Here is a 24549-nt window from a genome sequence, read left to right on the forward strand (position 1 = left end):
TTTTCTTTGGAAGCAATGGGCTTAAGTTAAACGTTTTTTCACTATAGCTTGATTTTGGTCAAACGTTATATATTGCTTTGGGCTTATGTTCCAATATATCGGGCCTCTATGACTTTTTTAATGGGATGATGAGAAGTGGGCTTGGCATCAATGGGTCATGGATGCAAAGATGAGTTCCAAAGTTGACAAGATCCAAGCCGACTCAACAAATTGAACCCCTAAAATAGGGTCTATCTATTAGGTAGCCTTGGAAAACTAAAATCTGTCTTTAATCTACTATAAATGGAAACCCTTTGATTGTTGAATTTCAACATTAGGCTGATTACAATTTTGTTGGATAAGATTTCATTAAACTGATGATTGATTGAGAGTCTAAATGATTTCAACTGTCTTCTGATTAATAGCTTTATATCTCCATCTCTCTTTCTCCAAAAAATCAGCATCCAAGAACCTGGAAACAAATGCCCATACCCTATACACGTCTTCAAAATTTGTCAAGAATCCCAATGCAGCAGTGACCACTGTTATTCCACAACCCAAATTATGTCTCCTATTGCTCGACAACACTGTCTCCAATGCCTTCTTCTCCTTCTCCTCTTCATGCTTATCCGAGAACCAAATGTGGTGCAAAGTTCCAATGCTCAAAGCAATGTTGTTTCTATCAGCCAGCTTTTGCACCATTGTAGGATCGATCCTTTCTCCTTTCCAATCGAATACATTGAATGCCACTGCGGGTCCTCGGTCAAAGCTTACTTGGGGTCCATAGATTCTGACAGCAGGGACTCCGGTTTCTGAATGTGGGTGTTGAAGGCTCGTCAGTGCATTCACCAACCAGTTGACCAGGTTCCTTGTCCTGCTCTTGATTAGTACCACCCCTAATGAATCTGCATGATCCAAGCTTCTGCATTCGAATTTTGGGTTTTTGTTCTCAAGGGTATTGCTGGTGCTACCAGGTTCAAAGGATGCTTCTATCACTTCTTCAATTTCAGAAAATGATACGGTCTTTTTCTTTGTTTTGGTTCCTTTTCCTTCAGGTTTCTGTACTTCATGACTGGCTTCATCTTCATCGTTCTTGTGTTGGATAGAGAAGGGGCCTGAGAATGAACCTTGAATAGGAGGAAATTCATCCACTTTCTTTTTTGTTTCAATGCTAGAAACTATAGCTGGTTTATCGGGGATTCGAGCTGGCCATGATACAGGGATAAGATTCACTATTCCCACACTTGTGGTTGAATCTTTCAGAACTGAAGTACTGGATTTCTTGACAAACAAGCAACAAAATCCAGATGGGTTCTCACCAAAAACCTTGTAAAATGAGCATACCAGGAAGTCGGGGCTAAAGAGAGAAAGCCCCAAGGTGTCCATGTCTTTAGCTCCCAATGCAGATGCATCAAGCAACAGATGCCATCCATTCTCCCTTGCCAGGCTCATCCACGTATATGAATATCTCGACCCTGTAACCCTTGATTGAAGTGGGAAAACGAAAAGTCCTTTTTTCTTGCGCTTGCTTATCTTCTTCCTCAGTTTGTCCGTCTGTATTTCCAGATTAGGCCATGAGAAACTAGCCGAGATGGCTTTTGCTCCTCTATTCTTAGACCTCTCAATCATCACTTCCACGGCCTCACTTTGATGGTCATAAACCGTTACAAGGTTTCGACTATACTGAAATGGATAAGACTCTGCAACAAGCTTGAAAGCAGCTGATTGATTTGCAGTGAAAATAAAGTTGTAATCAGCTTCTGAGATATTCATGAAAGCCATGATCCTTTTCCTCATACTGGACTGAAATTCCGACTCTTCACCACAATACAATAGCTGAGATTTCAAGCTTACTGATTTGTAGGAAACATCAAAAAATGGGGACTCTAAAGATGATGAAGTAACAGGAGATCCTGGACATTGATTTTCAAGCTGAGAATAAGAGAAAAGGCCATGGCCAATGTAATCAAGGTAGACATGGTTGGTGATGGAAAGATGATAGTATTCATGAGCTCGGATTTTGTCAGCTTCATCCGTTTGGGAATATTGAGGGTACACTTTGTTGAAATAAGAAAAAGTTTCCTCAAATGAAGGAAGGGATTCATGGTTGGTGAAGTTGAAATTTGGGTAGAGAGTAGCAACCGTGCTTACCTCAAACTTGTATCGAAATGCCTCCGCCGCGGTGATCGGAGTCTCAGACGTCGCAGAATGAGACTGGGGAAGTCCTGGAAATGGATTCGGACAACAACCGGAACAGCAGGCTTTTGCGGCGTCTCTTATCCATGGTGATTGCATTGTCTTGTATTATGAGAATTGGAAAGGTTTGTCTAATGGAAACCCCCATCAACATTCAGCAAGAAGCATACTCAATGCATGTTCTTCAACTTAAGTTTATAAAAGACATGCATGATCCAATGTGTTGCTAATTAATGCACAATTGTTTTTGATTAAATCCATTTTCTTTGTTAATCTCAAACATGAAGTACTTCCTTACGAAGTAAAAGTGAAAAGAAATCAAAAGAAGGGAAGAAGGGAGACTGAATTATAAGACTAAACCGACAACTTTGTATTGTGTAATGAAGAATGACCTAAGCTTCTTCATTACATTTAATTGATCAAATTGTGAAACTTAAGGAAGTGATCCCTTTTCTAAGAAATTTCTTTTATGTACACACATCAAATGAATCAAAACATGTTAGAAAAGGAAATCCTTAATGTCAATGTCGATACTCGTAAATTGCTCAAATTCGAGTATAAGTATCGAATATATATATAATATAAGTATAATTTTTTTCTTTTAATTTTGTTTAATAATTTCTAGAAATCATATCTTTCTATCCAATTTTAGAACACAAATACTATAAGAAACAGTCGGAGCAACATGATTATCCATACAATATTGAACATAAAAAAAGATATTGAAGTGTTACAAACAAGCCAATTGGCTTATTAATTGCCTTAATTGTGTAAACATTATTGATTTCTTATGATTCACTCTCTTATATGATGGTATGTTTTTCCACCCGGCCCCGAGTGTTGCATCAACAAAGACTCTTTGGCTAAGTCGTCGTTTTTCTGTTTTTGTATTTGAAATTTGGGATTGTGTGCCGAACGTCTTCCAAAAGCATTATGCTTCCTAACTACAGCAAACATAGGATGATTTTGGAACAACAACGCATATTTATCCGATGCGAGCAACAAAATTTAAAGGTCAAAATCTACCGGGAATCCTATACTATTATATCAAGTTTATTTTAGTCCCTCTACTAAAAGTTGCTTTAAGTTAGTTAAAAAAAATTCAAATCATAACATAATTATAATTTATTGTTAAATTATTGATAATTTGAACAAAATTATGTTATATCCAACTGATTTTTCCATAATCCGACTCAACCCATAAAACCCCAACCATCTTAAAAAATTTATGTATTTTAAACTATTGCACGCCATTCCGCTTAATATAATTTTGGCAAATTATCAGTAACTTAACGATAAATTGTAAAAGTGTCTTGATTTGAATAAATTTTTAATATATAAAGGCTAACCAGAAACAACTTTAAGCCGAGGGATTAAAATGAACTTTATACGGTAGTACAAGTACTCTCAATAGACTTTTACCAAAATTTAAGAGGAATGAATTATTGAAATATAATTTTTTAAAGTAACTTATGTATAATTTTTATGGACCCTTCCCACCACATAATTTATGGTCTCTTTCCAATTATTTAATGACATTACAATAATTTTTTTCCATGTTATTGACACATAATTTTGATTTTTTTATTTTGAACACAGAATCTCGAACCTAAAACTCCGAACTCCAAACCCGAACCCTGAACCCTAAACCTTGAGTCTCAAACCTAGAACCCCGAGTTCGAGTTTGGGGTTTAGAAAATTCAAGGTTCAAGATTTAAGTTTGGATTCAAGTTTAGGTTTGGGGTTTAGAGTTTGAACTCAGGGTTTGAGTTTGGGTTTTAATGTTTAAGCTTTTAAGTTTGGGGTTTAAGATTTTGCTTCGAGATTCTGGGTAAAAAAAAAACTAAAATCATGTGTTAATGACATGAAAAAAATTGATGAAATGTCATTAAATTATTGGAAGAGACTATAGATGATGTGGTGAGAAGGGTCCATAAAATAATTTTACCATTTATTTAGTTAAAGGATATTAATATCTTTTTATACTTATTACCTGCATATTCCCATACATCTAGCCCATTCAGTGAACCAAACTACATAATACTTATAACATTCTTATTCTATTCTCATCACATAGCTATTCAATACTTACTCTATTCCATTTTTGTGAACCAAACGTGCTGAAAATGTAATATGATAAACACGCCAACTTAATTATACAATTTTATACTACAAATCAGTTCCCCAAATAAAATCTCCTATCACATTAAAAGTTTTGATTATATCTTTGCTTTGCTTAATTCTTGCTTGAATTATCTTCAATTACGAGTGCTAAAAATTCTCATAAATCATCAATTATAAATCGAAACAATTTTGATCAAAACACTCCAATCAAATCATAATAGCTTAGTAGATATTCCTCAATGCAACGCACTTACATAAATCATTTGTTTTACTCAATGATTTTATAATGAACTACATGTTATGAGATTGATAATCTTACTCGTTAAATGTGGTTTGATTGAATCGTGTGAATGAATTTAAATAAAAATCCTCGCGAATATTACTATTTTTGGTAACAGGTTGAAAGAAAATAAATCCTCGGCGGTATTGAAATTTAGGCCATGCAAAAAGACAGGATGTAGTTTAAGCAAAAAGAAATTGTAATTATAACAATGTGAAACTATACCAAGATTGGTTATGCATGGATGGTAATAATTATGATGTGGTCAGAAGATATCCTTTGTAGAACAGTAGTAATGGACTGGTTGATTATTAGAGAACTTGTGACTCCATGCCCAACATCTCGGGTGAATTCTCAATAATTTGCACCTCTTTGTTAGGGGAGATTCACAGCTGAGTTCAAATAATGTGCTTAGAGTTCAAATATTCACACTCCATTTTTCCAAGATAGAAAGTTAAAGAGTTCATATGTAAGAAGCTGACTAATTATGTCAGGCCGCACTGTAACAAATGTGAAACCAGGGCATTGATTGCCCCAACTTCCAACAAAACCAGAATCAAGGATGCCGTGAGCCATAACAGTTTTACCAACTATGACACAATACAGTTTCTCTTACCACCCAAAAACAGGCAATATTGCAGAAAAGCTATGATTAATTAACACAATGTGTGCAACATAATGCAAAAGCCACAGAGAAAAATGAAGATATCTTACCTTTTTGAGTGAGCTACGAACAAAAGGGGCTATATACATGGATGATTTATTAAGTTGAATCAGTTAAAGGGCAACTCTCCTTTGGCAGGTTAACTACATGATGTGGAGTTATCATCTACCTGCCAATGCAGAGAAGCCCTGCAACCAGTTCAGGACTTAGTGATGATCAATTATTGATTTTGTGGCACAAGTAGGGCTTAAAACAACATGCACCAATGGTGGATAAGTTGTTTAAGGCACATATAGGATATAGCATATGCTGAGGATATCCTTTCCTTTGGTGCCTGCTTTCTACGCAAAAGGCTCTTTTTACATGGAAAAAAAAGGGGTCTCTTTGACAGATTCTACGCTTTGCTTGATTTTGACTAATGAATGCTGTCAATATTCTCTTGAATATAGGAAGAGGGAGAAACCAGCGTAAAGAAGGGAAGATGCCTAACTTTTCCCATTAATGTCTTCCTTACATTAAATTTTTGGTTAAATTCTACTATTAGTCCCTATACTTTTTCAAAATTTAAAATTTCAGTCTTCTCCAAACAATAACCGTCAAAATTAATTAAGTTAAAGCTCTGTTATTTTCAAAATTTGATGCGGCAGGCACATTATCATATGTATAATGTCATGTTAGTTTGTTATTAATTTACACATAGTACTCACTAAAACTCCAATTAATGGATTAATGACTTTTATTTGCATCAAGACTGCAATTTTCAAAATTTGAAAAGCATCGAAACTTATAATAATTCAATCCGAGAATATGGGCCAAATCTACGCATAATACATGACTAGTAATTAAATTTAACCAAACAAATCTAAATACTACCGTTTGGGCCAAGACTAAAATTTTAAAATTCGAAAAATATAAAGACTAAATTCGATTAAATTAAAGTGCATGAATTAAATTCACAGTTTTCGTAAAGTAAAAGGACAAATGGTAGCATTTAACCTTAGTACAAAAATAAGATGTATGTATTCTTGTTTAGTTTCTTATAGCATTTTGATTTTTCATATGTGTTTTAATTATTGTTCGATCACTGAACCAGATTTATCATGAAAAGCAAAAACAACTGAACAACAAAATAAACATAACATTTCTAAATGTCAAACATCCATTAATGCAACTCTTTGACAAATGTATTAACTTAAAGACTTCAAATTCTGGACCACTCAATACGTAATGACAAGTCAAGAACATCCATCCATCCATCCATCCATCCATCATGTCTTGATCAAAAGAAATAAAAATCAACCATAAAGAATCATGCGGATTCTTAATTGCCTAGTCTCTCTCTCAATATCTTCACACCCATGTACCTGCATCATCACATCAAACTAAAATGTCAATTTTAAAAAACCCAACATAAAATGAATATTTTTGCTAGTGATTAATTTATGTACTACCTTCCAAGCATCATGACAGTGGCCTGAGGATTAGTCCCAGGCGAATAGTTGAAAGTGGAACCGTCGATAACCCTTAGAGCTTCGACACCAAGAACCTTATAATCGGGGTCAACAACCCTACTAACTTGGCAGCCACCATGATAGTGCCATATAGTCATCACAGTGTCTCTGCAGAACGTTTCAAGTGGGATTGAGGAGTTGTAATGTCTAGGCAGCAAGTTTATTGGGGAATGTTCTGTCATGTTAACGAGTCCTGGCCAAGACATGTAATCATATCTGAATTTAGAGAATGACTCCGATTCAACGATTTTCCCTATGGTTTGAATCCCTTGAACACATCTTTGCAAGTCTAGTGGATGCTGGAAATAATTGAAGGTGACGGATGGGTTATCGTCTGGGTTACGGGTTTGGAGCTCCAAATGGCCCGTTGAGATCGGACCCATAATTTTTTCCAAGATGAATCCACCTTGTAAAGCTGCCTGGTCAAGATTATCCAAGTATTCAACAGCTCTGGCAATGGCTTCTGGGGTCCTTTGTTTAGGTGGCACCGTAGATAGCTGACCAATCTGCATAGTAAAATTGTAGAGTACAGTTCAATCTTCTAAGCTTAAATGAATAGCCTCCAAAACTTATTATACCTTAGGTGAGAACATGCCATAGTTTCTTGAAGTAGTAGTAACAGAAGCACTAAAGGTTTCACCACTTGCAGCTTCAATGTAGCTCCCAAAATGTGTGATACCAACGACTTCGATAAGCGAAACCTCAACCGGAATTGGAGACGGGACAAAAACGGCGTTCATGGGGTTATCACACATGCCTTGGCCAACCAAGGGTTGGTCTAACACCACTGGGATATTGTGAGCTTTAAGATGAGCAACCGGTCCTACTCCACTCAGCATCAACAGCTGTGGGCTTCCCAATGCTCCCGCAGATATAATGATTTCGTTTTTAAACCCATATTTAAGATATGCTCTATGTTCAATCCCTGATCCATCTCTGAAAATCACACCATATGCCTCTGGTCTGCTTCTTCTCCCTGTTATTTGAAATGGGACATAATGGTTTGGTAGTATGATAAATATAGAATTTGACCATTTGAGCTGTGTTATTAGATAATGTACCTCTAAATCTAAACAAGATTTTTTGCACAGTAGCATACAAAAGGACGGTGAGACCCCGAGGGTTGGCATACTCCAACAAGTCAGCAGCTGTGTGCCTGTTCCCTTGTTCATCAAATATTGTCCCACCAACTTTGGTGCCATTAATATGGTCAAAGGTGAACCCATTGAATGGCACCACCCCAACCTCTAACAAACCGTTCCTCACAGCCGATTGCCAATGCCCCAAATGTGGCTCAAATGCCACTAATTTTTCAACCCACTCGTATGATTGGTTCACTAATCTTCCATCCCACCCCGCTTGCCTAAAAATAAAAACATAACAGATATACATATACACACATACATATGAAAAATTATATCCTGAGCATATGATGCAAACTTGGTACCTGATATATTCAGGAGAAGCGCGTGTATAAAACCCCGCATTCAGGCAGCTTCCGCCGCCCAACACGCGTGCTCGTGAATTAATGACGCCGTCCGTGGAGATAAACCGCTGTGACGGGGACCACGGGGAAAGGTCGGAGAGGGAAGCACCGAAATTAACCAATTTAGTGATGTTGGGGTCACCATAGGGGGAGCCACCTCGTTCAAGGAGCAAGACGTTGGCAAGGTGAGATAATGTGGCAGCTAAGGGGCAGCCAGCGGTGCCACCACCAACAACTATGTAGTCGTAATAAGACAAGAATGGTGCTGATGTTGCATTGTGCATGAAGGAGTAGTTTGGGGCTGTTGGGATGCAGATATATTCATATATAGTTTAGGACCTCACGACGTTTTTGCAATAAAATAATTGTTTTTTATACTAAAAAATAAACTTCATGTTAAGATTTCAGGTATAACATAATAAGTAGTACCGTTTTCAGAGGCAGAAAAGCCATGAAAGAGGAGAAATCCAGCAAAGGCAGCGTAAATAAGTCTCCACCATCCAAGAGTACTCATTGTCTCAAAATGATACCACACAAATTGTTAACAAATGCTTGTGATATATATATATATATATATCGTCCTATGCATGTATACCAACAAAGTGCAAAACCTGGTCTTGCCTCTTATAGACTACATAAAACAAAGAGAAAAAAATGTTGAAGGGCAATCCAGCAACAATGTCTACGGAGATAGGTTATGGGAACAAAGATTCTTGATTGTGTTTATCGGTCATAAAAGCCAAAAACAAGGTGAAGAATGTCCAATCTTGTAGGCAAAAGCTTAAGGAAATGTTCAAGAAAATGCACAATATGTGATTTCGCTGGAGCAAACATATTTGCAGGAGATCCACCCAGAGTTAAGTTTAACTACTTTTTTTTTTCACCCGGAAAAAGAGAAGGCTAGGGCCTAGGACAATGAAACTTCGGATACTCAATAAAAGTCGAAGAGGGGTGATTTTCAAATCTACTTTTTTTTAGGGTTTATTTCACTAATCTTCTCAAAGTATTGTCCGGATTTCAAATTGGTCCATGAACCTTAAAGCCTTCTAATTGAGTCCGCAAAATATCAATATTGTATCAATTTTGGTCTTAAATGCTAGTTCGGATATGACCTAAAATATATTTTAAATTATGGATTATAGTTCAAATGTATATATAAAACTTAAATTTTTAATTCAATTGTACACATATTGACTTGTGTGGAGAGATAATTAAAGTTCTTGTTAGACACTCGTTTGACACGGGTTCAAACCATGTTACCTCCATCTCCCACCCCTAATATTGTATCAGAAAAAAACTGTTGAGGTACTTTTGAAGATGCCACAACAGTGTCCATTGATTCTAGCACTGCTCAGCCTCATAACTTGTGATATATGAAATAGGTAATTTATTGTAACAAAATCGTTGGGCTATGATATTTGCTGATATTTTAGACATGTGCAAATCCTTCTATAATATCTAAACCCGTTATAGGAACATAATCAAGCAAATTGACTTCCCCAGTTTGAGAAGATTGGATAGGAACGAGTAATTTGGTAGCATATCCTGAAAATTTGAAGACTTATCTTTGTCATATTGAATATATTATCCTTATTGATTATTTTGCTATTTTGATGGGAAGATTGATTGTAATTTACCTTTATCTTAAAAGCCTTAAACTTTTATATATTGAAAGGCTTGTGTAGATAAAGTGTATGGAAAATTAGCACTTATTTTGTTATTTAGAACTTATTTTTTAAAGTACTAAGTAATCAAGCGAGTCACTTGGTTTTTATTAAGTTTTTAGGGGAAAAACTCAGAATATATTAGGTGCAAAAGTGAGTTTGCTAATCTGGTAAGCGTTAGTGCTTATCCTCACTTGTGAGAGATGTTAAGATAGTGAATTATCTCTTTGGATAAAACCATAGGGGAAATGAACTACGTAAACATACCAAGCGTTTATTTTTTTCTGCTTTGCTCTTCACCAGTACTTGAAGTAGTTGACACTGCTCGGTTTTTGCTTGCAAATTTGGACCTAACAAAAATACGTAAATTAAACTGTAAACAATTTTGTACCTATTGCATGGACAACTTTGGCATAACACGTTAAAAAAGTGAAACCAAGCCGTCAATGCAATAGGTACACATATGTGTTTATAATTTAATCAATGTATTTTAAATATGCTTCATGTCATATTTGAGTTGGTATTATGCTGAAGCTAATAGCTAAGCTTTGATGAGAGGATCTAATTGATACAATACTAACTAAGGGTTAATTTCTCATTGTTTTTGAAAAGTGCTTTTGAATTAAAAAAAATGCTTATAAAAAGTGCCTTTAAAAAGTTTGATTTAAATTTTAAGGGTTCAGTATTACTGCCAAAAAGTGCTTTTAAAAAATAAAATGTCTATTTTAGACATGATGTTGTGAAGTAAAAAATATGCATTTGAGTATTATTCAAATTTGTTAATATTATGATATTTTAGTAAAAATATAAAAAATTTATTATAACTCGTTATTAATATTTTAATATATGTAATATAAGTTTTAAACATTTGTAAGTAGTTAATATTGTAAGTAATTTTAATTTAAGTTCAAAAGTTGTTTATTTAGTATTATTTATGGTTTCAAAACACTTTTGAAAAGTAATAAGAAATAAATCTTAATACTTTTAAGATTCAATTAAAATGTTTGGAAGTTTGAGATAAATTTAAAATCCAAAAAAAAAATTTTGAGGGTGTTTGGTAGAATTAACCCTTCCCCTAAAATATATGATATAGTTCTGCTGTGTATACCAGAATTTATTTGCTTGTTATATATGGACATAGACATTGTACGGACAAGTAGGTAGAGGGGGCAGTTGGGCGTGCTTGTTATATAAGTGCCCTAATAGATTTAAGGCCAAGAAAAGTAGTTACTTGAGTTGAGTGTATACATATTTCATATATGATCGGTGCCAATAGATTTATTAATGCTTTTATTCCTATAAGTATTTTTAATTTGTTTATTTATGAAATTGTGAAACTTAAAAATGTAGTGATTATGTATAAAATACGAAGAATTCATGAGCCTAGTTGTCGCCGACAAGTGCTTAGCTTGCTTCCAAGCCTTGCCTTATATGGTAGTTGAGGCAATGGACCGAAGGAGCCTTAAGCGCTTGTGCAATAATTTATTCATCAAGTGAATAATGCATGAGGATGAGGTAGCATTTTAATTGGTATTTTATGCAGGCTTAGTCACTGCTACTAAGATTAGTTATTTGTAGTCTGTAAAGTGGTACCGAAATTTCAAACAAAATATATATATATGACCATTTGAGCCGTAACTAATTAAATCCCAGCTAGAGTTAAATGCTATAGCTACATGCTACTTTCTACCCAAATCTCACCAACATCATTACTAGTACTTGAGGTTTTAAGTCACTAATTTAAGTAATAAACTATTAAAGAATGAGACTATATTTGAGATCATTTATATGCTCCAGAAACAGATGATGTGGATACAGAAGATATATGATACTTAAAACATTTGGAAAAATCTAGAAGAAAAATTGAACATATTCGTTTTGTACACATACCTTCGTGCCGGGATAAAAATAAACTATAAGCAAAAGAAGTGGAAGCATTCTATAGATCTGGAACTTTTCGGCTCTATTTGAGCCCTCAATTGAATGGAACCAAAATTTTATCAAAGCTACAATTACAGAGATAATCAATGCCCTGAGTGAGTCACAATACACAGCATTGATAAGATATAATAATGATGATGATGATGAAAACAAATTTTGAACAGGTAAAACCTGTAAAGGATCATGATTGAATTGTGAAGGAGATACTGATTTTTCTTCTTCTTGTTATAGAATCGATCAATACAGAGAGTTGTAGGTAAAGCATGTAGCAGCAATAGAGATGACGCATATCAGTAGTGAAGGAAGTAGGGTGATATTCAAAAGCTGACTCTGACCTAAGAAGCCAGCCATTGTTATTGTGGCATCTGCAATCACTCGAGCAATAGTCCCAGCTTCTGTCGAAAGTAGTCCCCCATTGTAGGTTCCACGTGACAGCCTAGATGACATAACCCGAGATAGCAGTGACAAGTTGACACCTGCAAAGGTCAAGAAAATTTTGAACAACAAAGCCCCATTCAACAAAAGACACACTCGGCTGTATTCTAGTGTGAATATGAACAGACTGTTTCCTTCGAACAAAAGGGTGAAATGTAACTAAACAGACGTTCCCAATTTTTCATGTAAAGAGGAAAGGCACGCTAGTTTAGGATGGCTTAATCTTCGGTTCTAATAAATAATTCGCTTCAACTTGAGATACAGCTATGACGGAGCAGCATTTCAAATATGCCAACATCATGCCATGTCATATATAAAACAACAAAAATAATACCTACCTTCAAGTACTTCAGCAGAAACAAACATGATGAGCCCTGAACATACATACTGGGGTACGGAGTATGGTATTATTACATGGAAGCTTAGCAGTATGCCTACGAAAACCATAATTTCAGATGCCAACAAAATTTGCCTACAATAAACCAATGAAAATGGATATTAGACAAACAATTCTAGAGCTCAAGATCGACAAAAATATGAATACCAAGTTATGTTAAATAAATAAATTGAAAGAGCACGGGCTTTTTAAAAATACCTGTCTTCAAACATGTTGCTAATGTAGCTCCCAACAACAATGTTTACTGGAAGAACTGTTAAGCCAAGACATGCAAGAAATACAGCAACTGTGCTTGTCGACCAGCTGAAGTAGTATGTAGTGACGACACTAGACTCCGAGAGTAAAATTTCCATTGCATACTTGAGCATGAAATATATCAGCAACTGAACCTGATGATATTATTAGAACTCAGGTCAGAGAACATTCAAATATTGTAAATAATTAAGCTATGTAGTTATGTATTAGATCTATTCTTAAAATTTCGAAACAACTAAGCTCATTTTCTTTGGCTAAACTTATACACAACTACAACAAGTTGATAAACGTAAACATCTTACATGTCTACTTTTCCTCATTTAAGCATGCTTACTACTTTCATATTGCAAATGGCTTAACATGCACACTCAATTAATCGGTAGAACTTTTGAAACTCAAGCCAGCATTTGATTAAACCATATACCTTGACTGAGGGTGTAAGTAGTCTATAAGCTGATGCAATTGATGTAGCTGGTCGACGAGATTCCTGAGAGACTTCTTCACTTCCATCAGCCTCTGCATCTTCATCATCTTCTTGCTGCTCTTCTGAAGTAATCAGCAATGGTTGTTTCAGACCTTTCTCAAGTGTATTCTTTTCAGCCGTTTCTGTATTTACATGGTGAAACATGCATGTCAATAATTTTAATGCATTGCATAAGATGCCAAGTTACCAAATAAAACAATCTCAGTGGAAAATTTTAAAAGGTAGAGCTCCAAAACCAATTATTGGGTTTTAATTTAAACAGATGGAAACACCTTTTGATCAGGTAATAAAAACATAATAGCATAACCTATCAAGCCAAAAGATGATTGATATAAGAAAACAAACCAGAATCCGATGCATGAGGAGAATTGTTCTCTTCAACATCACGAGATGGTTCTTTAAATGAGAACCACAACCATATCAGATATACAAGCCAAGCAACAGCCATAACCCATCCTGGCAAAGTCATTGCATTAAATGTCAATTTGTAAATCTTGAAATTTATCTGAAGTATGCCAGCAAGAGCAGGACCACATGCCATTCCCAAAGCACTGGCACTAACAAATCCAGCAGATGCCTGCATTCGGATTTTTAGGGGTACACAATCACTGATATACCGGCGGTTAACAGCTCTAGCAGAACCGAATCTGCAATGACAAAGATTAATTTTTTAAAGCTACATGGTAAAAGTAAAAAAGAAACATAGCTACTAGTCTCTTAAAACATAATATTCATTGGTAAGTTCAATTTGGGTCCTAAAACCATATTCAATCTCCAATCCTATCCCTACTTATAATACCAATAAGCTCAGGTTTGCCATACATATAATAAAAATAATAACTGATCCAATACGAGGAATTTCGGAATGGCTAGCATAGAGACATTATTCACTAAGAGGTTATACCGTACTTCAGCCAACACCAACTATAGCGAGCTTTCATTATGTCTCAACAATGACAATACCACTAACAGCCATATGGTGTGTTGGCAAAGTACCCAAAAGAACAAAACCGACCATGCTGCCTCAATCACTCAGGTACTATGAGCTGTGACAGTAAGAAAAGAATGAAAAGAAGATCACTTACCCACAAAAAAGCCGACCCAGTAGAAGCATTGTTAATGAGTTCAGATCATAAGCCAATGCATACATAGCATTTCCCACAAAAAGGACAATACTGCTAAATACAAGAGGTCTGAAGTATGATCTGTTAGACCATGCACTAAAGTACACTGAAGAAAACACCTGTGCAACAGCCATTGCCCCAATAACAATACCACAAACTGTTGCAGCAGCTCCAAGGCTCATGGAGTAGTTATCTGCAGTAGGGACAATAATATATGTATTGACCATATAAAGGAATGTGTTGGCTAAGTTCAAGAGGAGTGACACATAATGGTATCTCTCTTCATCAATTTGTTCCTCAGCGGGAGCAGGTAGCTCTTCTTGCATGATCAGAGCATGTTGTGCCATAAAGTTTAGGAAGTTTGTTGAGTGAGTTAACCTATCCACAGCTGCTTTTATTGAATCGACCACGGGATCCTGCAGATGATCCAAGTAAAATAGCATAACCATATCCTTATTATCATACAACAATTTGGAAGAAAAGTCAGATGAAAAATGATCACAAGTATGTATAGGAGAAACCTGGAGAGGAAGGGCAGGCGGATCATAGATTGATAAGTAGCTTCCTTGACAGTCCTGAAGTTCATGAAGATTACGAGATACTGCTCCAACAACAGCACCTAAACCCTGCAAATTATACAACTGGAAAATAAGCTTACGGGTACTGGCTAGAACTACTTTTGCATACCCTGCTTTTACGTATTCACAATCTCATCTAGAAATGAACAAGACCTGGATATTAAAGCCCCATTTACAAGCATAATTAAAGATAGAAATAGAACCCACTAAAAGAAAGGCAAAGCATATCTGAGTTTGACACATTACCACATGCTTGAACACTTGCTGCAGCTGAGAGTAAGGATGATTAGCACGACTTTTGACATAGTAATCAGTGAATCTATAGCGAAAGCGTTTATCGAACTTTTTCAATATCTTTCGTAGACCAATAGCATTCATTTCAACAAAATAGAGAAGCTTCAAAAGATCGTATCCCACTACTCTATAACCTTCTCTTAATTCAGTTATTTGGGATATTTCTGGCTGCTGCTCAAGAGTATCATGCTGTTCTCTAAGCTTTGCTAACTTGCTTGCGAGTAGGCCTTGTTGCTCCAGTAGAAAAAGGACAATCTTCTCAATCTGTAAAGTATGAAAAACATCAGATTCAACCCTGAGAAAGACATTTTTCATAATGCTCTCTCATAGTAGTGAGCTGCGCAAGAAGTCTTACTGTACCCGCATTGACCAGGGAGTGGGCAAGTAAGATGTAAAAAACAACTATGAAAACAACAAAATGTTCTTAAACAACAAGGTTTATTGAAGTGGTAAAATGTGCCTAAATCTATTAAAGACTAACATTAATTTATGATCATTTGCAAACTTTCTTTTAAACCTAAATCTTTATATAAGGGCATTCTACTTCCACAGAGTCATGACATATCTCATTGCTCCGATAGAGCATTTTAAAGAAATTTTTACCAGCTAAAAGAGGCATTAAAATGCGACACAGCCAGCAAGCAAAACACAATAGATAGAATAAAGGATAAATTAAAGAAACTCCAATAAACGTATTTATATTCTACCCCCATGATTTTGTTCCTACTCTTTTCCCCTTAACAATCCATAAATGTGAAAAAATAATAATGGGAAAAGGAGTGACGCTAAAGAAAATCTTAACTTAGGATAAGGAGAATGAAAACAAATTTCAAAAGGACCAAAAACATAATACCAGTATGTTTATAATGGAGACCATGCTATTCAAGCTTTTGGTCTCTGTATTCCATGAATAAGTACATGAGGATAGTCTAAAGTTCATTTCTCAACATACCTGATTATCCAGCATTCTTGAGAAGTCTTTGAGAACATGTCGACGTTCTAGTGTCCCAACTTCAATTTGATGAGCATACTGTTTGACTTTCTTCTTCATTAACTTGTAGTTTATGTAATACCTGAAGAAGAATTAAAATATGACCATATGATCTTGCCTCGCTGCTAAAAACATTCAAGTTTGTTAACATGCAAAACTACCACATGTAAATATTTCATGCTCACATAAGACTGACAGTAGCAAACCAAGCACCGTCAACTATCAGAGAAGGTAATGATAGTTGTAACCACATTGAAAGATGTCATAATAAGATATATTAAATTACAACTAGCACCATGTTCTTTTTTTTCTGTCGAAAAAATTAGCAGCATGTTGCACAAGCAAAAAGCATAGTGTTAATACAGAAGAAAAATTTTGAACAAAAAAAGTACAGAATGAATTTGTCTAAGAGCAAAAATATTATATCAAACATAGGAAACCATAGCAAAAAATAATACAGACAAATTTTGAACAAAAAAATACATAGGAAATGGTCTAAGAGCAATACACAAAAAATAACAAGAATATATCAAACATACGCTTGCCATTCCTGAATTTGTCTTGCCTTCAACTTCTTCCCAAAGGCAACCATATCTCTCTGCAAATAAATGAAGTAAATTATATTAACAGAATGCTGCAAGAAAAAATTATAAAACTAAGCATCCTTAGCATTATAAAGTAGACAACTGGAGAAAAAGTTTGAAACTAGAAGCAAGACAGATTAAAGCGACATTTACATATGAACTAGCTTCCATAATCAAATAGAAATTTCGGTAACGTATCAGAGAACAGAATATATTTGAACTATCACTGTGTCAAACAAGAACGGAAAAGCCACCCTAATTGAATTGGTCATTGAAATCATTTGTTTCTGGTTATTACTTATTGCTGACTAAAAGACAAAATGTTAATCAATTTACCTAAAGGCAACTTTATCATCACTGAGTTGAAACAGCGAGTTTTCTAAATGCAACAGTTAACAAAAGTATACATGTTAATGCCAATGTTAAAATCATTGAGTGAAATTACAACGGTTGCAAATTCTAGAGATTCCTAATGATTACTGGTTGGTTACCAAGAAACCTCAAGAAAAACAAAGACGAAATCTTAAAAATTCAAAATTGTATGGTGACGAAATGCAATGATGCGAAACTGAATAAAAGGTGAGAATAAATCTTACTTTGTTTCAATTGTTTTTTAATCTTGTGTTATATTGGTTGTTTTCTAAGCAACCAAACAGAGCTAGAAAAAAAAGACGGAAATTAACAAGAAAAATAAGAAAGAAAAGCATTACCAGATAAAACAAATCAAAAACGATTTACCATCAACGAAGAAGAACTACACAAAAAAAAAAAAAGAAACAGAAAAGGAAAAACGCAATTTAAGAAGGAAAATAATGGAGATATAGATCGATACAGGAGGCGGAGGAGAGAGATGAATAACAAACAGAGAGGGTTTTTTTTTTTATAATTTCTAAAAGCCGATATTTTTTCTATCAAATCATGTGGATTTTGACGAACTAATTTGTGTAATTAAAGGGATGACATTAGGAACACATTAAATTCCGTTTAAATTTTAAATAAGAAAATAAATCCCTGATCCAAAGGTTATCTAACCCGCGTTGGTGAAGAACAAGAATTTTTGAGCTTATTTGATTTTATTTTTATATTGTTATTGGTGGGGACTGGAGAGAGAGGGAATGTCTTATGTCTTACATGGATTTTGTTTCACATGTTGAAACTTAGATCTCACATCTAACGACAATACTATTAACATATTATCCACACTAAACGGGTTGGCATGTCATAAATTTATGATAAATTAAAAAATTAATTAACTTTTTAAAATTTTATTTATTTTATTATAAAAATTGGTCAATCAATTATTTAATTAATCATGCTAATTTTAACAATAAAATAAATAACAAAAATCTTTTACTCTTTAACATAATTTATAGAGATTAATTATCTATTTTAAAATAAATAAAATAAAATTCAATTCAACTCATAAAGATTTAAAATATTATCGTATATCTTACTTTTATAAAGATATTCGGGACACATTTCCTTACTACAAAAACTGCTCGAGTGAATGATTATACAGCTACATTAAGCAAGTATTTTACAACGCAAAAAAAAAAATATTACCGTGGACTGCAAATTTTGTAAAACTAAAACTATTCCTACTATATTTATTGTTTATTTTTCATTTGTAAAGGAAAAAATATTGATTAGAATTAAAATAATTATAGTAAATAATTTATCAATTCATTCAATTTTAATAGTATTTTGAAATCAATTTAAAATTTTAATCTATTATATTTTATATTATCTTCAATAATAATATTTAAAAGAATAAAATTAAATATATTATAAAATCATTATAATTGGTTTTGAAGGGTTATTCATGTTATCCATTAGAATAAGCTAAATTCGATTCGATTCGAAAAAATTAAAAAAGAATTCGAATTTCGAGTTATTCGTTTTATTCGATTCAACTTAAATAACTCGAGTCGAGTTGAATTTCACAATTCGAATAACAAATTGGTGTAAATACTTTTTTTGTCCCTGTCAACTTTGAAAATAAGCAAATTAGTCTTTCTCAACAAAAATTACAAAAAAAATTCAAAATAATTTTCAAAATTCAAGTTATTTATACAAATTTCAAATTTTATATTTTAAAAAAATCTAATATATATATATATAAAAATTTAAGATTTTAAAAATTTTCTAAAATAATAATTGTAACAGCCCGTTTTTTAGTGGTGCCGGAAACAGTGGTTTCAGGGCCACTAAATCCGATGAGTAAGTTCATAAATATTATTATTTAATATTTACAAGTCAAATATGATTTCTAAAAGGTTTTTATTTGATAATTTATGTTATATAAGTTATTTATTAAGTTCAAGTGGTTTTAGAAAATGAGGTATCGGGACCTTATTTTTATAAAATAAGCCGTAAATATTTTTATAAATATTTACGGAGTGTCATTAAGGTGGTATTAAAGTTTCGTTAAGAAATTTTAACGTTTGATGTTAATTAATTAAAAAGGATCAAATTAAAAAAGTGTATTCTCGGACTCCGTTCCTAGAATCAAACTCATAAATATTTTAATAAATATTTATGAAGCTAGTTGTGTAGTTAATTAGATTTCGATTAGGTGAATTTGCTTGAATTAAAAGTAATTAGGTATAAGGACTAAATTGTATATAGGGTGAAAGTTAAATTATAGATTAAAGAAAAATTTAAGGGACTAAATAAGAAATTATGCCATTAGCATTAAATGAAGCGGCATAAGGATGTAGATATTTATAAAATTTAAAGTTAAAATATATATTATTATATTATTATATTATATTGTATTATATTATATTATATTATATTATATTATATTATATTATATTATATTATAGTGATAAAATAAAGAATAAATGAGAAGAAAGAAAGAAAGAAAGAAAAGAAAAGGAAAGAAAGGATGGAGAAAGCCACGGCATTAGGCGTTTCAATTTTCAAAGTTCAATTAGTTAGTCAATTTAGTCTTTTTTTGTAATATTTATGTTTTAGAATTTTGGTGTTAAATCCTACCCAACCCATGTCAAAATTTTAGAAATTATTGAGTTTTTAAGTGTTGCCTATGTTGAATAATTTTAGTATTAGGAATTAAGTTGATAGATTTTAAGCTAGAAATGAAAAAGGATTAAATTTTAGAATAAATTGTAAATTTTGAGTAATAGGGACTAAATTGTGAAAATTTTTAAATGTAGGGATTTAAGTGAAATTAGAGAGTTAAATCTAGTTTAAAGTGAAAATTGAAAGAAAATATAGGATTAAATGTAAAGAAATAAAGTTAGTCTAGATTTAGGGGCTAAATTGAAAATTAGGCAAATATTGGGCAAAATTTGAAATATGCAACATGAAATTGAATTGTGTTGTATTGATGAATTTTAATTGTTTTAATTTAGTAGCTAACGTTGTATCGGAATCCTCGATTGAAAAGGGGAAAGATAAAGCCGACGTGGAATAGCTCGGAATTTCTAGTTTGTATTTCTATAATCTAAATCTAGTTATTAATTATTGTATTTTGATTTAACGCTTATGGTAAGTGGTTGAGGTGAGTATTTGGTATTTTGATGTTGAATTGAATTAAAGTTGATGGAAATTGATTGAATTAGTATATATATATATTATGATTGTATTGATTATTTGATTTGAATTGAATTTATGTGATTATGTGAAAAATTGATATTGGTTATTGGTTGTTTTTGAAATGTGAAATTGAAACCTTATTAACTGTATCGGGCTGAGTCGGATATAGATGGCATGCCATAGGATTTGAAGAGTTCAGAGATTTCTTCGACTTCGAGTTGATGAGACACTGGGTGTCAATTTACTACTTCGGACTAATTCGATGAGGCACTAGGTGCCAATTTACTTCGGTTTAACCGATGAGACACTGGGTGTCAATTTATTACTTTGAATTATCTGATGAGGCACTGGGTGCCAAAATGGTGTGTTTTGGTTGGATCCGTGTATCCGTTCGAGTCCGAGTCGTGTTAATAGGGGTAAATGAATAATAAAGTTTTATAATTGATATTGAAATGATATGGTATGAGAAATGGAAGTGAAACAATGAATTGAAAATAAAATGTGAAATATGTTGTAAATACATGGAATATATGAGTTATATACTCATGAAATGACTATGGAATGAATATTGCAATTGTATAATGAAATGTGAAATAAATTGTGAAAAGCTATTTATATATAGCAAGTATGAAAATTGAGATATTTGTGAAACAAATGAAATATGATATGGTTGTTGTAATAATTAAATATTAATACGTGTTTATATTTCAATTGTATATTTGTAATTTCTTGTCTTTAAATATTCGGATTATAGAAATACCACTGAGTTTTACTCACGTACGATTTTGTTTCCCGTGCGCAGGTTAGGTACTTAACTTTTGATTGCCGGTTCAGCATCCAACAACAATCATGAACTCAAATGTGGTGATGTTTATCCTTTGTGTCGGCATGTACCTAGGGTGTCTAAATAATAGCTATTTTGTGGTTTGATTGTAAATGAGGTTATAAGTTTAATTTTGGTTGGTTTTATACATATAAATATGTTTTTGTTTTTGAAGCTATATTATGGCATGGTAAATTGAACTAAATCTAGATAGGTGCATGTGAATTTAATTCTATGTTTAAGTGCTCATGAACTAGGTAAAATTGATTTGGATTTGATATGTTTATAATTTGGATTAAAATGATGCTTTAATGACTTGTTTTGATGATATGAAATGTTTGAAATTTCTGTTTGTTTGATCTGTAAACTCCGGTAATGTTCTATAACCTGGTACCGACGAGGGATACAGGTTGGGAGTGTTACAATAATTTTGGGGCCTAATTAACAATTCAAATTTATCATAGCAAGTATCTTATTATTATTATCATTTTGCTTTGATTTTTTTTAAATATGTATGGTTTCAAATTTATGTATTGTAATATGAAATTAGTTATAATGTAACAATATTTCTATTTGACATGTTTAATTTTTTTAATTTAACTCAAACAGTTTCACTCGATTCGACTTGACTCAAATTTCATTTCACTCTACTCGATACGAAAAAAATTTCAAATTGAATTGGGATGATAAAATATGACCCGTGAACTCGATTAACTTAAAATTTTTTCACTCGATTCGATCGAACTCTCACAATTTAAATTTATCCATTTAAAAGAATTAAGTTTTTAGATTTAAGATCGAATTTATCTATATTCAATATTCATAATTAAATAATTTAACATATATTAGACTTCTACTATTTGTTTTACTTAGATGTATATGTTTTATTTTGATGTTTTAATTTTGTTTTATTAATTGGTCATGTCCTTTTTGAAACATAATTTTTATAAGGGTTGTTTGGTTATTTATATTATGTAAATACATTTTATCCAAAAAAAATTAATCTATGTGAAAACACCTTCTGTAAAACAACATTATAAAGACGAATCTAAACCGAAAAGGTCTTCACCCCTTTGTGCCACGTGACATCACATGGCATTTGGCTTTACAGCTGAGATTATACATGCTAACTGTGATTTGCTTTGCTGTCATTCAGAAAAGAGATCAGTTAATGTTTACTGTAGTGAACATAGATTTTTCTGCCACCTGGCAACCTATTTCCCAGTATTTCTTTTATTATCTAAATAATATCAAGGGTAAACTACACCCATGGTCACTTTTGTTTACCTTAGGTTACATTTCAGTCACTTATGTTTAAAATGTTACGTTTTAGTCACTAAGCTGTTAATTGTCGTTAATGGTGTAATGGTAAGCTGACGTGACATGTTAAATCATCATTTCAAACAAAAACTTTAGGTTAAATTATACAATTGGTCCCCATAATTTTTCGTTTTTAGCAATTTAATTCTTTTATGTTCTTTTAACTTTCTTTCTTTTTTTTTTCCAGTCTCTTCTGCTTCTCTCCCTGTTTTTCTACCTTCTTTATTTCTTTTAACATACCAAGAAGTTGAATTGGTAGTGAAGAAAGAAGCATGGTATGGGTTTATGGGTTTTGGTTATAGGGTTTTGGTTATAGGAAAATAATGACAGTCGACTTCCTACTTCTTTTTTCATTGCCAATTCGACTTCCTAATATGTTAAAAGAAATGAGAAAGGTATGAAAACAGAGGGAGAAACAAAAGAAAATGGAAAAAAAGAGGAAAGTTTAAAGAACATAAAAGAAAAAAAATTAAGTTACTTAAAACGAAAAAAATGGGGATCAATTGTATAGTTTAACCTAAAATTTTATTTAAAATGATGATTTAACGTGCCATGTCAGCTTACCGTTACACCATTAACGACGATTAATGGCTCAGTGACTAAAATGTTACAACATGATAACGTAAATGACTAAAACGTAACATTTCAAACATAAGTGACTAAAACATAACCTAAGATAAACAAAAGTGACCATGGGTGTAGTTTACCCATAATATAAATAATACATAAAAGCATTAAATCGACATGATGATTGAGTAATCGAAATGACAGTGATACATTTATTTTATCAGAACCATAAACTTCCAATGAGGCTTTGACTAGAAGAAAACAAAACACTCAATATCGGCGGGCTTCAAGCCTATTTCCTGACATTCACGTTTTACTTGTTTCTAATGTTAGAGTCGACCGACATTCAATCCTAACAATTTTTGACCAATTTTACATTAGATCCGCAGCCATGGGGTTTGTTCGGGTCATTGTCTGTGTCTTCATCAAAGATCGAATTAAGGTTGTGGGTTCAGTGAAAGGGACTGTTCTTGTGGTTTAATTATTTCACCAGCTCTTACCATTTTATTATATTCTAGCAGGCACTGCCCGGGAAAACAGTAGTGAAATCGGATGCACGTCGTTGCAATTTGTAAGAAAAATGGTGTAATTCTTGTTTTAGTCTCTCCACTGTGTTGATATTTGAGATTTAATCTCATAGTTACAGTGTAGCATAATTTAATCATCTACTTTAATTTAATAATGTTGTTTGTAAATTCAAATTTATAACATCGATTTCTTGAGGCATGAAAGTTAGTAGTTGTTATTAAAGTGATAATAGATAATATATTTTATTTGGTGACACAATTAGGGTCACATGAAAATCTAATTAATCATATTCAATCAATAATAAATTTATATGTGCCGGATGAGTGGTATTGTTACTATTACGATAATAATAAAGACGTAGATTTAAACATGTTTCTCTTTCAATTTATGGGATTAAGAGGGTTATGAGTAAAGATAGGCATTATATTAAAACTATTCATGGGCCGAGTTACTCACCCAGGCCTGAATGCTCCTCCAAAATTTGGAGGGTTTGGGTCAAAATATTAGGCCTGAAAAGTGGGCTTCAGCAAAAAAAATAGACCATTTAAAATATGTTCAAGCCCAAGCTTGGCTCATTTTTAAGCTTATAATACTTTATATTATATTATTTTTATATATTATGAAATTTAGAACACATTAAAAAAAAAACCTATACTAAATATATAATACTACTCTAATGTAAATATTAAAATAATGTTAAAATGATTATATAAAAAATATTAAAAATTATTAATACTTAAATAACATAATATAAATATTTTTA

The 24549-nt window shown here is 32.9% G+C and overlaps 3 protein-coding genes and 1 long non-coding RNA gene across 5 annotated transcripts; all 4 read right to left on the minus strand.

Moving 5' to 3' along the window:
• Positions 1-247: 247 nt before the first annotated feature.
• On the minus strand, positions 248-2545 carry LOC105765185 (uncharacterized). Its single transcript, XM_012584154.2, has one exon. It carries the CDS (start codon positions 2272-2274, stop codon positions 373-375), a length of 1902 nt encoding a protein of 633 aa, XP_012439608.1. The 5' UTR covers positions 2275-2545; the 3' UTR covers positions 248-372.
• Positions 2546-4698: 2153 nt separating this feature from the next.
• On the minus strand, positions 4699-5449 carry LOC128035588 (uncharacterized). The gene is made up of 2 exons (XR_008192069.1): positions 5294-5449; positions 4699-4971 (listed from the first exon to the last, which is right to left on the minus strand). It is a non-coding gene; the product is annotated as an uncharacterized LOC128035588 (long non-coding RNA).
• Positions 5450-6361: 912 nt separating this feature from the next.
• LOC105762536 (protein HOTHEAD) lies at positions 6362-9050 on the minus strand. The gene is made up of 6 exons (XM_012580294.2): positions 8670-9050; positions 8202-8541; positions 7816-8117; positions 7333-7730; positions 6695-7260; positions 6362-6607 (listed from the first exon to the last, which is right to left on the minus strand). The coding sequence occupies exons 1-6, from the start codon at positions 8752-8754 to the stop codon at positions 6565-6567; spliced, it is 1734 nt and encodes a 577-aa protein (XP_012435748.1). The 5' UTR covers positions 8755-9050; the 3' UTR covers positions 6362-6564.
• Positions 9051-11744: 2694 nt separating this feature from the next.
• Positions 11745-17991, minus strand: LOC105765186 (SPX domain-containing membrane protein At4g22990). Of its 2 annotated transcripts, XM_012584155.2 has the most exons (11): positions 17698-17988; positions 16943-17001; positions 16365-16485; positions 15365-15676; positions 15062-15166; positions 14502-14956; positions 13762-14063; positions 13357-13538; positions 12876-13066; positions 12619-12752; positions 11745-12321 (listed from the first exon to the last, which is right to left on the minus strand). In XM_012584155.2, exons 2-11 carry the CDS (start codon positions 16993-16995, stop codon positions 12083-12085), a joined length of 2094 nt encoding a protein of 697 aa, XP_012439609.1. In that variant the 5' UTR covers positions 16996-17001; positions 17698-17988; the 3' UTR covers positions 11745-12082. The 2 variants fall into 2 exon arrangements, with proteins under 2 accessions (XP_012439609.1, XP_052480812.1); XM_052624852.1 differs by having other exon boundaries at positions 14502-15166; positions 17698-17991.
• Positions 17992-24549: the final 6558 nt, after the last annotated feature.

Source organism: Gossypium raimondii, chromosome 12, assembly GCF_025698545.1.
Source record: "Gossypium raimondii isolate GPD5lz chromosome 12, ASM2569854v1, whole genome shotgun sequence".
NCBI lineage: Eukaryota > Viridiplantae > Streptophyta > Magnoliopsida > Malvales > Malvaceae > Gossypium > Gossypium raimondii.